Source organism: Arvicanthis niloticus, chromosome 16, assembly GCF_011762505.2.
Source record: "Arvicanthis niloticus isolate mArvNil1 chromosome 16, mArvNil1.pat.X, whole genome shotgun sequence".
Lineage (NCBI taxonomy): Eukaryota > Metazoa > Chordata > Mammalia > Rodentia > Muridae > Arvicanthis > Arvicanthis niloticus.
In genome coordinates, this window is record NC_047673.1 from 5,372,634 (window position 1) to 5,386,736 (window position 14,103).

General features: G+C 45.8%; 1 protein-coding gene across 2 annotated transcripts in view; it reads left to right on the forward strand.

Annotated features, from left to right (window-relative positions):
* Myo16 (myosin XVI) overlaps positions 1 to 14,103 on the forward strand; it is a 482,119-nt gene that overhangs the window by 430,378 nt on the left and 37,638 nt on the right. For both annotated transcript variants that reach the window (XM_076913797.1, XM_034520363.2), the window contains exon 33: positions 13,899 to 14,057. In XM_076913797.1, the coding sequence (XP_076769912.1) occupies positions 13,899 to 14,057 (159 nt within the window). The remainder of the gene's footprint in view (positions 1 to 13,898; positions 14,058 to 14,103) is intronic.

Sequence of the window (14,103 nt, forward strand, 5' to 3'; positions counted from 1 at the left end):
TGTGTGTCATGATAAAGCTCCTGAGATTTGTAATAAATAAATCACCCCAGTACTCAGAGACATGTTACCCACAGTTGCTGATCCACAGACGCCACCTCAGTCTCTGCCCCCAACACACTGTTCTCCCCCACCCCCCCGCCTCCTTGTCATATTTGCCTGCATCACGTGACCTCAGTACTAACATGATCTGTCCAGGTCACTTATGTGCCACACCAGAACAGAAAGCCCCAATTAGTAGCAGTAATTTCATTGTCTTGGTGAGGGTTCTCTGCTGTTCTTTCACCCAGGTTGAAGTCATTACTCTAATTTAGGGGTAAGGGTGGATATGAGGGGATATGACGATTTATTTGTGCTTGTATATGGTGTGGGGAAATCTTCAAACCGTCTGCTTAATCGTGGTCATTAAAGAGCGTGCCAATCCGACCCATCTGGGAATCAGAGTGTATTTCCATGTCTGTGATTTAAAACATCGCTCAGTGACAACTTCGGGAAAGACGTTTCATCGAACAGATAATGAAATTATTCTTTGACATGGTCTCAAGACACATAGCTTCCTTCTAAGACTTAAAAAATAATCACAGGTTAACTTCAGGCAAAATAATAATTAAAAATTAAACTAGCCATCATACATAGTGTTGCTGTTTGCCTTAAGATTTTAAATAGACTTAGAGAAACTGTGGAGAGTGATAAGTTTGATTTATTCATTCAAGATACATGTATGGATCTCTTTGGTTCCAAAGCATGGATTTAATTTTTGGTTCTCTCTCTCTCTCTCTCTCTCTCTCTCTCTCTCTCTCTCTCTCTCTCTCCTTTTCTCTCTCTCTCTCTGTCTATCTCTGTCTCTCTCTCCTCTCTCTTCACACCTTCTCTCTCCGTGTGTGTGTGTGTGTGTGTGTGTGTGTGTGTATGTGTGTGTGTGTGTGTGTGTGTGTGTGTGTGTGTGTGTGTATGAGTGCATGTGCTATATGCATTTGTGCCCTAGTGTATGGTGGTGTGTGTGCTCACATATGCCAGAGATCAACACCAGGTATTTCTCTATTGCGTCATGGTCTCATGTTGGAACTCATCAACTTGATAGACGGATTTCCCACTGAGTCCCTGCCTCCTTCGAATCTCTGTCTCTGAGCACTGGGATTGCAAGTCCACACTGCCATACCTTGCTATTTACATGGGTGCCGGAGATACAGATTTGAACTTGGATTTTCATGCTTGCACAGCAACACTTTACCTACCCATTGGCTCACCTGCCCACACCCGGGTGCAAGAGAAAAGTGGGGTTTCCTTGTAAACAGGGATGCCTGAGACACCCTGTGTAGCACAGGGATGGCATCTGTGTTTCACAGAAGCCACTCGGCCTTCAGGCTAGTGAACTTTCCACTCAGAGTGGTCTCTTCCCTTTCCTTTTGAAGTGCTTATCCAGACCCACTGAATCAATTCACCAGTTCACACACACTTACATCCTTTTGATCCAGCTACAACAGGTGGGAGTGGCAGATCCTGGAGGGGCAAAAGAGAAAGTGACAGAGAGAGGACCCCTGCCCTCTGACTGGAGTCCAGAGAGGGACTCACCCTGGGAGGATTTGTAATGACTGTGATACTGCTTTTCGAAGTCAGCATCAGGCCACATGGAACGGACGGACAAATTCGTTTTTTTTTTTTTTTTCTTGCCGTTTACATGGTCTCATCATGTAGCCTTGAACTCGCAGAGATCCACCTGCCTCTGCCTCCAGTGCTGAGATTAATGGTATGTACCCGTGCCAACCTAGCTTTCTTTTTCTTTCTAAATCCAGTTACTTACAAACATAAAACAGGTTACACAGTTTTCTGAATTCTGGAGAATTCAGAAACTCCTCATGACATACCTTGGGCATAGTACCCAGTGTAAACCTGAAATCCATGTATGTTATGTGTACCTTATACACATAACAAGAGGGTGTTTATTTCATTTATTTATTTATTCATTTATTCATTTATATCCCAATATCAACTCCTCTCCTCCCAGTCTCCCCCCTCACAGCTCCGTCTCCCCACTCCCCCCTTCTCTTTTCCTCTGAGAAGGGGGAGCCCCTCCCAAGTATCATCCTCCACACACCCTGGCGCATCAAGTTACTGCAGGACTACTCATACGCTCTCCCACTGAGGCCAGACAGGCATCCCAGTTAGAATAGGATTCACAGGTAGGCAGAGTTATTGACAACCCTCACTCCAGTTGTTGGGAGACTTGTATGAAGACCCAGCTGCTCATCTGCTACATATGTTTGGGGGAGCCTCGGTCCAGCCTGTGCTCACACTTTGGTTCCTGATTCAGTCTCTGGGAGCCCCCAAGGGTCGAGGTTAGTTGACTCTGTTGGTCTTCATGTGGAGTCCCTGTCCTCTAACTTCCCCTAACTCTTCCACAAGACTCCCAGAACACCACCCAATGTTCACCTGTAGGTCTTTGCATCTGTTCCCATTGGCTGCTGGGTGGAGCCTCTCAGAGGACAAGTTATGAAGAGGGTGATTTTATACGGTACTTTATAACATTATGCACGGATTCATACTATGTAATTTTTCACTTTAGGTAGATCAACACTCAGAAAACCTGGAGTTCATAGCATTTCTGGTTTGGGAAGTTCAGAAGTACATTACTCCTCTTGAGGATTTTTTTCACAGTTGACTCCCTGAAGTGCATCAGGGCAAGGGAAACCCCAGCACCAACTGGCCATTTGGTGATCCCTTCTGGTAGCTGTGGATTAAATGTGAGCCCACAGATGATTCAGTTGTCACTTTCTTATTTGATACTCATCTTTGCGTGGTGGGTGTCCTCTCTGTGGCAATAACTGCTGTGGTTGTCCATAAATTCATACTTTGGAGACTCAAGGAATCATCAGGGCTTGTCTGTCAACCATGGGTGCAACAGAGCCACCAGTCAAGGGCTGTCAGAAAAAAAAATAACAACCCAGGAAGATTGTAATCTGACCTGCAAATCCCCAGAGAGATTTTCCATTTATTGTCTGAAATCCTCAGAGTAGCAGTTGTGCAGAGTGAGCAGGTGGCAGCCACTGTACCCCAGGCTCAACACTAGTCCCTCCATGCCCAGTGTCCTATGCTTTGAGCATCTGAGTCCATGCTTATGATTTCTCTGTCTGTGTCCATGCAGCAGGAGCCCAGTGTTTCAGGCCTGTTCTGTTGGACCTGGCTGGTGCCTTTTGTCATACTTTGGTGGCTACATTAGCAGTGAGTTCTTAGCAAGGCATTTGAGAAGACCTCAATACAACCATTCCAGTTTGTTTTCTCTTTCATGTCTTTCACATTGCCAGTTCTTCCTGGGTGGTGTCACTCCGACAAATGACTTGCATCACCCGCTGCTTTCCTTCTAGACCAGGTGCAACCATCTTCCAGGGGAAGGTTGAAGACTCTCTCCTCTCCCCTGATTTCCCCGTCAAGTGAGCAACACTGTTTGTCTGAAGGAATGCCAGCCACCATACTGCCTCTGTGCACTGTCTGGAGCTTATGAACCTACAATCCACCTGCTACCAAGGGATGGGAGCTTAGCGGCTCTGTCAGAGAGACCCTATAGCCTAGAAGATCACAGTTAGTGATGGCTCCTGACAGCTGGTTCTGGGTTCAAGGATTTCCCCCTTTTGTGGCTGATTTTGAATAAACTGGATCAACAAAAAGATATAGTTAGTTAAATTTAAAAGGAAATTGGCAGGACTTAATTTTCTGTGCATTTTCTGGGTCTGAGAGCCTTGTTTACACTGACAGCCAGTCTCTAGCTTTGCCTCCCCAGCTGGGCACATGTGTTGTTGGAGAGACCAGTCTGCTTCCTCCATTGGTGTTTTCTTCTGGAATGCATCTCTCCACACTTGGCAGAGAGTGGGTGGCAGGAGTTACGAGTGGGGACAAGCAAACATTCCTCTTCCACCCACCCCACCCTCTGGGAAGGTATCCTTGTCCTTGCTGCTCGAGAGGTGGGCAAGCTAGAAGAGTCCCCTTCCTGAGAACAGGGAGCATCATGGGAATGGACCTGAAAAGCCCAACTCTGGTGTGTGTGTTTGTGCGTGTGTGTGTGTGTGTGTGTGTGTGTGTGTGTGTGTGTGTTTGTGCGTGTGTACAAATGCTGTTGTTATTGATTTTTTTTCTTTTTTATACAATATATTTTGATTACTTTTTCCTCCTCCAAGTTCTGCCAGGGCCTCCCTACCCGTCAAACTCTAAGGCTCGTCTCCACAAAAAAAAAAAAAAAAAAAAAAAAAATCACACACACAAAACAAAAACATAAACCAATATATACAAAATAAAGAGCCATAGGACCACACACACACACACCATATATACCACACACACACACCACACACACCATACACACACCACACACACACCACACACACTTACACACACCACACCACACACACCAGACACACACCACTCACCACACACACACACACACACACACACACACCACACACAGTTACACACACCACACATACCACACACACACCATACACACTTACACATACCACACACACCACACACCAAACCACACACCACTACAAAACACCATTGAGTTCATTTTGTATTGATTAGCTACACTCCCTAGACTTCTTAGAGCTGGGACAGTGGGGAATCATTCAGCTTTGTCCATACTGATAATTCCCAGGGGCTACAGGGTTATGCTTTGAGGTCTTTGAAACAATACATCCTCACAGAGGTACTTCCAGCTGCCACACAGAGGCTGGGTTCCTGGACCCCATAATCAGCTCCGCTGAAATGTCCTTCTACACACTTCAGCCATGGTTGTATGTGCTTGTGGTGGATTAGAGTTATGCTGCACAGAGCAGACTCCAGGCTTGCCTGCTGCCTTCTCGTCCTTAAACATGCCTCTCTTTCAGGGATGCCCTGCCCCTCTCTCCTGTGGGAGATCTCCTAGTCAGAGCTTCCGGGGGGGGGGGGGCGCTGCCTTATTTACAGAACTCTTTCCACTAGCTCTGTCTTTCTGAAAGACCATGAGGCAAATGCTTCAGCTGTGGCAAAAGAAAGCTTGCTCCAGTCCATAGTCTGCAGCTGGAGACCAGAAGGGCTGGCTGGTAGGGACCTGGGCTGAAGAAAACAGAGGTGTGTGCCCCCTAGGGGGCAGGAACCTGAAGGTGGTGAAGTCTGAAGGCTCAGGAGCAGGGGCCCCAGTAAGATCCGTATTCTAGAAGAGTCTTTGTCCCCTTGAGGTTAATTCTGTGCTGATTCATGAAAGAGAGAAGAAAACAAAATAAAATCTAGGGTTCTGAAGGAGTAGGCTTGCAGCGGGCTTTACGGAAAAACAAAGGCCAGCCTAGATAGATAGATAGATAGATAGATAGATAGATAGATAGATAGATAGATGATAGATAGATGATAGATAGATGATAGATAGATATTTGTTGGGATTTCGGTTCATGTGTGTATTGCCGTATGGGAACTGAACACACGTCCTTGCATATGCTCATGTCAGCCAAGTGCTGTACCACTGGATTACACACCCTCCACACCCCCGTGAGTCCTTATGTGTGAGTGATGTTCTTCTGTACAGCAATGGAAGAATTAGCCATGTCAGAGGTCAAAAAGAGATTGCCCCGTGCAACACAGGCTAAACTTAGCCTGATATAAACTCACTGCCAATTTCAGGTCAAAGAAGGTTCTGTGCAGGTCTTAACATCTACCATCTCTCTGTGTGTGTTGTGTTTGTTGCCAGTACTGAGCTGTAATTCCTGCATCTTAAAAGCAAGAGCCTGGAAGGGGGTGGGACACCAGGCCCTCCCTCTGTATTGTAAGTTTTCCCTAATGCCCAGGGGCAAAGGGCAAGCGCTGTGTCTTTCCAGAGTGGCCTAGCGGCTTTTCCCAAAAGGGATTTTCCCATTGTGTTGCCCAGGAGTCTTAGCCAGCAGGAGTGATGAGTCTGAACGTGTCCTCATGGATTTTCTACCATAGCACTCTCAGCATTAAGTCCGGCAGGTAGACTGCTCCAGTGTGGTTCCCTCCAGTGTTACTGAAACCCTGATCCCACCTCATGTGATTTCAAAACATGAGCCGAGGTTATCTCAGGTAAAAAAGGTAACTAGCAGAGGGTATATTTTCTTAAAAAATCATTTCTCTTAAAGAAACACTCCACTGCCTGTTGGGTGCCCGTTATCCCTGACTGAACTGAGAGTCTTGGCTAATCCAGCCCCACTCCTTGCCAATTCGAGTCCTTCCCTGACCCCAGACTGCTCCTTCATCTCTGTAAGTTCCTCTTACTTGTCCCTCACTGCCTTTATCTTCCACACTGACTTTTAAGAATCACCCACCCTTCTTGGGAGAAATTCTCCTTGCCTAGGGCTTTATAATACACACTTCTTTTCTGAGGACAGCTCTCATTTCAATCCTTGGGTATATGCTAGTCCCTCCAAGGTCCCAGTGCAGATCCAGAGTCTTCCAGCATTGCCTCCTCTGGATTCCTCCTTACTGAGGGTGCTCATTGGCCTGCCCCTCCCCTTACTGCCCAGCCCTTCTGCAGGGCACCAGTTTAAACCCTTACAGCTTTTCTATTTATAGCTTCACCTCCAAGCTCATGCGCTTTTGCCAGGTGAATATTTATCAAGTTCCTCTCTTTAGCTCATCCACAAGGCATCTGGAGGACGCCAGGCTGGAGATGAACCAAATACAGCAGAGCCCACCCACCCCCAAAGCTGCAGCAGATCTGGCTTCTTTCTCTTGATGCAATCAGTTCTGTCTCTCGGGCCCCTCCCATTCTTTCTGTATCCCACGAAGAGGTGCCAGGATGCTGTCCCCCGTACTTTCCCACCCTCCAGGCTCTCCTGTGGATCTTAGACTGAGTGTTTTGGTGAGCTCTTGTGCAAGCCTCAGACTCCTCACTAATAGAAGTCCCAAGGCTATCCTGAAGGCCATTGATCTGGAGGAGCCACCTGCTCCTTCTGGAAGCCCAAGAAATGACTCCCTTTTAAGGTGTTTAGGAGCTGTCACTGTAGCTCAGAGACACAAGCTAGCTATCCCAGCCACCAAAATTCCAGAGTCACATGAAGCTCAGGTGAAGAATGCCAGTTCCCATCAAACACTCCAGTGCCCTGAAGTAAGAGATGATAAAGTAACATAAGGTAATATTTTTAAAAAATACTCAATATTGAGTATTTTTAGTGCGTATTGACTACTTATATTTATATTACTTATATTTAGTGTGTATTGACTACTGGTGGGACAATGACAGAAATGACAGAACCAGGCCAGGCACTGACTGTGAGCGTCCATCAGTGTCTCCTTCTGCAGGATGCTGGGCTTAGGTAGAAAACAGGCAGCTGTGGTGTTCTGAATAAGAGAAAACATCCAGTGTGCACTGGAATATTGTCCTTACCTTGTCATTTGAAATAAGCAGATGTTGAGCACAAAGGCCTGCCACTGAAACCGACACTCAGTCCTTTCCTACCTGCCAGCTTCCAGCCCCCACCACTCGGGCTTGCTAGGAATTCTTATGGAAAACACAGCTAGTTTACCACTTTGGGAGGTGCAGCCCCACTTGGTAAGCTAAGCTTTTATAGCCTGATGTCAACTTGTTCATCATTCTCCTTTCCTCTCTTTCCTTCTTTTCTTTCTTTTCGTTATTTTTTTTTCTTGACATTATAACATCTTGCTAAGTAACCCTAGCAAACATAATATTCACTCTACAGCCAGGGCTGGCCTCAAACATTCAGTGAGTCGCCTGCCTCAGCCTCCTGAATGCTCTGTCATGATTTGTTGAGTTCCTTCTACATGCTAGGCATGTAGGTACTGTAAACATATAGGAAGATATATTGGAATTAAAGATACCACCATGCCAGAGGAGGGAGGCAGAACACAAGTGAGCTAGAGAGAAGGGATGTACCAGGCCCAGAGAAGTACTAGGGAGAAGCTTTCTGGCTTGAGGAGGTCACCTGAAAGGCCTTCTTGGTGGGCATGGAGCCATGAGGCCAGAGCTTTACTCTTCCCTGAAGCCTGTGATCTCTGGTGGTAAAAATGCAGGGAAGTTAAAAATTATAAGGACAAAATCTGGGGCTAACAGAGTCTTGGCGCATCCTCTCCAAGCTGGGAGACATTTGCATCTTAATTCAAATGAACAGAGCTGGAAAAACCTCTGAAATGACCTCACTTCAGAGCAGGACTTTGGGACTGGGGACAGGCCAGGTAACTCATGGTCTGCAGCCAACCTTTCTGTGTACCTGAAGAATTTTTGTGGCATCTCTGGCCTCCACCTACCAGATGCCAGCCACAGTTCCCCACCCCCAGCTGTGATCTCCAGCTAAGAAGAATTCAGACACTTCAGAGTGTCCTCCTAGACAGGGGGAATCATCCCCCAGAATGCTATTTTTATTATTTAAGAGCAAATAGAAGACAACAGAATTGTATGTTAATGTTGAAGAATTTGCTAGAACTCCCCGCACTAGGTTAAAAGTCAATGTATACAGAGCCAAGCCCTTAATTTTGAGTCACATCCTGGTATGATTCATTCCTCCTGAACCTGTACCCTCGGCAGTGAGCATTCAAACACCGCAGGTATTCAAACCATGAAGTGTTACCAGCACCCGACAGAAAGACAGGCTGAGTCACACACACGCCTCACACAAGGCTCAGCCCCAGACATGTCTCAGGGAAACTTTAACTGTGACACAGCACTTTCCTTGCTCTCCTCTCTCTCCTTCTGCTTAGTCATCAAGACTCTCCAACCTTTCCCTTTGGTACTTTTCTCACCCTTCCAGCACAGAGGTATGAACAGGCTTGAGGACTTATAGCCCCAGGTAAGTCCTCAGTGTCTCTACAAAGAGTGCATCTTTGTGTACACTCGGAGAACTCTACAGACCTAATGAATGCCACCGAACTGGCGACTTGTTTCTGCTGTGATTCTGCCGGTGCTGAAGTACGAGGCAAGGGCAATGCCTTTAGCAGGGAGTGCAGAGCCTGGTCCTATACCAACCCTCTGCGCATCAGGGAAGAGAAATATGCAGAGTGCTCGAATCTAACCGTCAACAAGTTAGGGCCTAGACGCCTTCTCTTCCTTGGGCGTGAGTAAGGGTGTTTTTGAGCAGACACCGGCATGTTACTCATAAGCCACACATCCATGGTTAGTTAGTATTGATGAAAACACAATCACCCTGATGAGGACAGCAAGTCTGTGGTCAGGAATTTCCTCTATTACAGTGTCAGATTGCGGGCTAGGTTCCTGGCTCATCACCACGGAACATCAGAAAGGTCAAGGACAGAAGCCGCCTCAGCCTTTCCACCGGCAAATGAGCTTATGAGGAAAGGCCATAAACAGGGGAAAGGGGCACAGGACTGGGTGCACAGTGGAACCCTCTGAGCTGGGCCTGCATGGGTGCCCACTGGTGGGACATGCCTGTAAGAAGATAATGTACTGCCTGGCCTAGATAAGAACAACCATGATTCTCGGACTCTTGGATCGTTGCAGAAGTGCCTGTACAGCTGTGCTGCTGACCCTTCATCCTGATGCCACACACTAAGGAGCACCAGGACACCCTTTCTGTCCGCAGCTACCCTAAAATAGACCTGTGTTTTCTATGATAAAACCAGCAGGCAATGCAAGGGTTGCAATCTAACCCACATGACAAGTGTTTGAGCACATGGTCACTCCAGCTGAACCTGCAGAGTAGAAGCAGGGAGATACCTTAAAATCTTAACAAAAATGAAGGTTTAGACTACAGTGCCAATGTGTCTATATGACAGAAATGGGCTACCAGGAATGCTAGCATCAGTAGCTGAGTGTGAAGTCTTCACATGTCTTGAAAGATTGTCTCTTTGACCATCAGCTGGAGCCAGATTCTTCTGTTGTCCTGTGTTCACTTAACCTTTCCTGTACCTGGGGGCTCTCCCATTCCCTGATTGTAAAGCCTCCATTCCTTCCTAGGCTGCTTCTTGGACCTGAGTGGCAGGCCTCTCTCCCCACCAATGTCCACACTTATCACTCCTTTGCTTCTACGTTCATGGCTCATCTAGACAAGTGCCACATGGGTCCTGGGAAAGGCTAGTCCATTTTTGCTGCAAGATCTTTAAACTAAGTGTTGTAGAGTTTGTCTTTGTACCTGCAGTTTCCCTCTGTTTATTTCTCTTAGCCGAGAAGATCTTAGCTGTGCAGATACAGCTTGGCCCAGAGGCTGTTCTGTGCCTCAGGTTTTTCACTCAGGGCTGCACTCCCACAAGTGCTCGGTCGGTCTGTGGATATGTTTGCTTGTTGGTTGGTTACCCAGTCCCTTTTCAGGAGGTGAGCTTCCACCTACAAGATTATGTGGTCTCTTTTCCAATCTCTAGCACCTAGAGTTTGTGGTACATAATAGGCATGCAGACAGTAACTGGATAGATGCCCGTGTCTTAAGACAGCTCTGAAGCTGAACCTGCTTTAGTGACACACAGGAGCTGAATGACTTGGCCAAACTGAGCAGCCATTTCTTTAGCTTTATAACTGGCCAACTGGCCACTGTAAAGAGTGCAGACAGGAAAATCAGCCTGGCTTCCTACTTGTGTCAATGTCTAGACGCTGACTCCACAAAAACCATTTTGGTGTCTGTGTTTGTGTCTGCACACCACAGAATTGAGCCCCTTGTGGCTCATCAGGGCATTTGAGAAAATGTCCCTCTGCTTGGTGTTTGAAACTGTGATAATTTTTGTTTGTCTGATAAAGATAAGGACACGCATGTCCTTGCTGGGTTCTAAGGATCTTCAATAGGATCCACATCCTGTGATTTTTCAAGTCCGATTAAACACATCTCCTCAACCATATTGTACTTCTTCATAGCTAAACATTCTTGTAGCTTTTTGCAATGTACACTGCGTTATCACAATCTCCAGTTGCCCTGCTAAGTGACCGCACATCAGAACTTCTCTTTCCTAACTGTAACTATTATCCCACTGGCCAACCTCTCCTCTTCTCTCTCTAAACTCATATGCTCTTCAGCCTTAGGAAAAAAATCACTCTCCTCTCAATGCCTGTATGATGGACGTCTTTAGATTCTGTAAATGACTGAGATCTTCCCAAGGCTTAGTACACTAACAGTCAAGACTACCCACATTGCCGCAAGTGGCCGAGGTTTACTTTTGTATTGCCGGACAGCATCTCTCGTGGATTGTACTTCATTTTCTTTAACCATCCAGCTGTTGGTTGATACTTAGGTTGATTCTATAGGGTGGCTTTCATTAATAATGCCCAGAGAACATGGACATTCATGTGCCTCTTTGACGGGCTGATTTATTTATTTGGGTACTTACCCATGGACAGGCTGTTGGGTCACATGAGTTCTGACTATGAGTAATAGATGTACCAATGTGCATTCCAGCAAGCAAGGGCTTCGTGTGTGCACATGGGCCCCCATCTTTTGTCTTCCCTACACCACTCATTCTTCTCAGTGAAGTGGGCACTGGTTTGATTTGTGTTTCCATGGTGACTGGTGTCTCACAGCATGTTTTCATATATGTTCTTGTTCATGTATGTTCTTCTTATTCTGTGTCTTCTCTTGACAGGTATCCAGGTCTACTGTCTGTTTTGAGTCCAGTTATTTTTGCAGCCAAATCTTTTTGTTGTTGTTGTTGTTGTTCCTTGTATATTCTGTGTTTTAACTCTTTCGCAGATGTATGGCTTACAAATGATTTTCTCCCAGTCTATCACTGGTCACTTCGCTGTCTCCGTTGCTACTTGCAGGTTTATCAGTTTGCAATCATCCTACTTGACTGTTTGGCTGTGTTTCTTGTGCTCTGGGGGTCTTGTCATAACTTCTCCCATTAATGGTAAGGTCCTAAAGCATTCCCCTTACTCTTTCCTCTAATAATTTCATAGTTTCAGATCTCATGCACGGGGAAGAATTTGGTAAAGCGTTATGAGTTGCTTTTTAACTGGTGAGAAGTAGGAGTCTGTGGTCCCCGACTTGTCCAGCATCATCATTGAAAGAGTCATCCCATTCCTAGTGGGAACTATGCAGACATTCGGCTGGCTGCAGGTGTGAGCCTTGTTTCTGGACTCTTGTTCTGACCCTTTGGTCTCTGGATCTGTTTCTGTGTTGGTCCACACTGCTTTGTTACTGGAGCTTTGCAATGTTTTTTGAAGTTAGTTTACAATATACATAATGCTTTCAGCTCTGCTCTTGAAATCATTTTGCTTTATTCTGTTCAGTCAGTAATTTCTACCTCTAAATCTTCATGTGTCTTTCTTTCTGAGCAGAACAGACTACATGGGAAGCCCTAGGTGACCTGTTCCATGTTTTAGTTAGAGAGTAGTGAGCCACACATAGATGGGTGTGAGCATGCTGCAGGCCCAGGGTGCTCATGTGGCCTGTAATGAAGCAAGGGTCTTGACAGAACACTGTAGAAAAGTTTCTACCCACAGTGACACATGAGCACTGGGCCCAGGAACAAGAAGTGAGCATGCTAAGCAGGGAGATAGGAAGACAGAAGCTAAGGACAGCTTCAGAAACTAAGTACGTTGGCCCACGCTTCCTTCTTCTCCTAGTTATTTTCTTCCTTCCTTCCTTCCTTCCTTCCTTCCTTCCTTCCTTCCTCCTTTATTCCTTCATTTTTCCTTCCCTCTCTCTTTCATCCTTTCCTCCTTCCTTCCTTCTTTCCCTCCTTTTTTCTTCCTTTCTTCTTTCCCTCTTTTCCTCCTTCTTACTCCTTTTTCTTCCTTCCTTCTTACTCCTATTTCTCTTTCCCTCCCTAACCTCCTCCTTTCTTCTCCCAATGTCATCCATTCTAAAATTTTTAGGAAAGAACAGCTTCCATGTTTTGGGTAGTAAAAATGACTACACAGTATGTATATTCAAGGTCTGTTACGTGTTTCTGCATCCCCAGGACTCAAAACTCACTTCCCATAAAGCAAGTCTAGCACCTCTGTTTCTTGGGGTCTGAGTTAGTGGGGTCAAGGTGACAGTACCCAGCTCTGCTATAAGCAAAGTATAATATTGTAAATTATATTTATCATTCCCCTTTAAATAATGTGTTAGCATCAAACCTTAAAAGGGCTTACTTTGAGGACAGTTAGGATCCACTAAGCACTGAGAAGAGAGAAAAAACACTCACAGCACACTCAGTCAGATTCAAGCATTTCCTGACAGTTACAGGAGCACTGGGGATCCTAGGAAAGCAAGAATTCATCCTTGGTGCACCTGGATGCATCAGAGGGAAACCGAGTCAGGTGTCAGATGATGCAGAGAAGCACAGTATGGGGCCATACTGGCACTGTGAAGGGATGAGGGACAGTACCTGACTTCCGAGCCTTCCCGGTCTCCCAAAGCATCATGTAGCAGTCACAGGGAGTCCATGTAGAGACACACTGTCCTGTGCGCTTGCAGTTGTCAAACAGTGCTTTACTGACACCACACAGCTTTCAAAGCTCCCTTGACACTTAGAACTGGACAGTGGCTTCTGTTTTCATGCGTCTCAGGCCCTTGGCAAGGCACACATTATGTTCCCCTAAGTATTTTCTTTTTAGAAAGATGTAGAAAATGTATTTTAGTGCATTTGAAGTTTAGTTTCCATGATTGTAACAGACAATACAAGTTTTGCAGTCTTGTTTAATGTGCATTTTTTTTTCAGAACTATAAGCTTGTTGCACCATATGTAAATAGTTTGGGCACAAAAATTCATTACCTGTTCAGCATGGGAAATGTTATAACCAACTCCTGGACACAAACCAGAAACGTGGACTACATTGCTTGGAAATAGCAAATTGCAAGTTACTTTCCCCGGCTTATATTTATGGGTACCGTGACAGCTTCCACTGACTGCTATCTAGGCTACAGATTTCACTAAGGATTTGGAGCTTTTGTTTTAAGCATAATGAATGTTTGATCAATTAGTCTCTTCCAGAGTCTTACTCAGACTTATCAGATGAGAATAAACCTTTCTAAAATTTATTTTAGGTTTTGAAACTAACATGAACCTGAGTAGCCGGGATGAACCCAGTTCATCAGAGATGGCATCAGAGACTCAGGACAGAAATGCCAATAACCATGGGACTCAACTCTCCAGCTCCCTGTCCAGTGTCGTTACGGCTGAAAACGGAAATCCTGTCACCAACGGTGAGCCCCTCTAAATGCAAGAGCCAACTGGGCCAAAGTTTCAAGC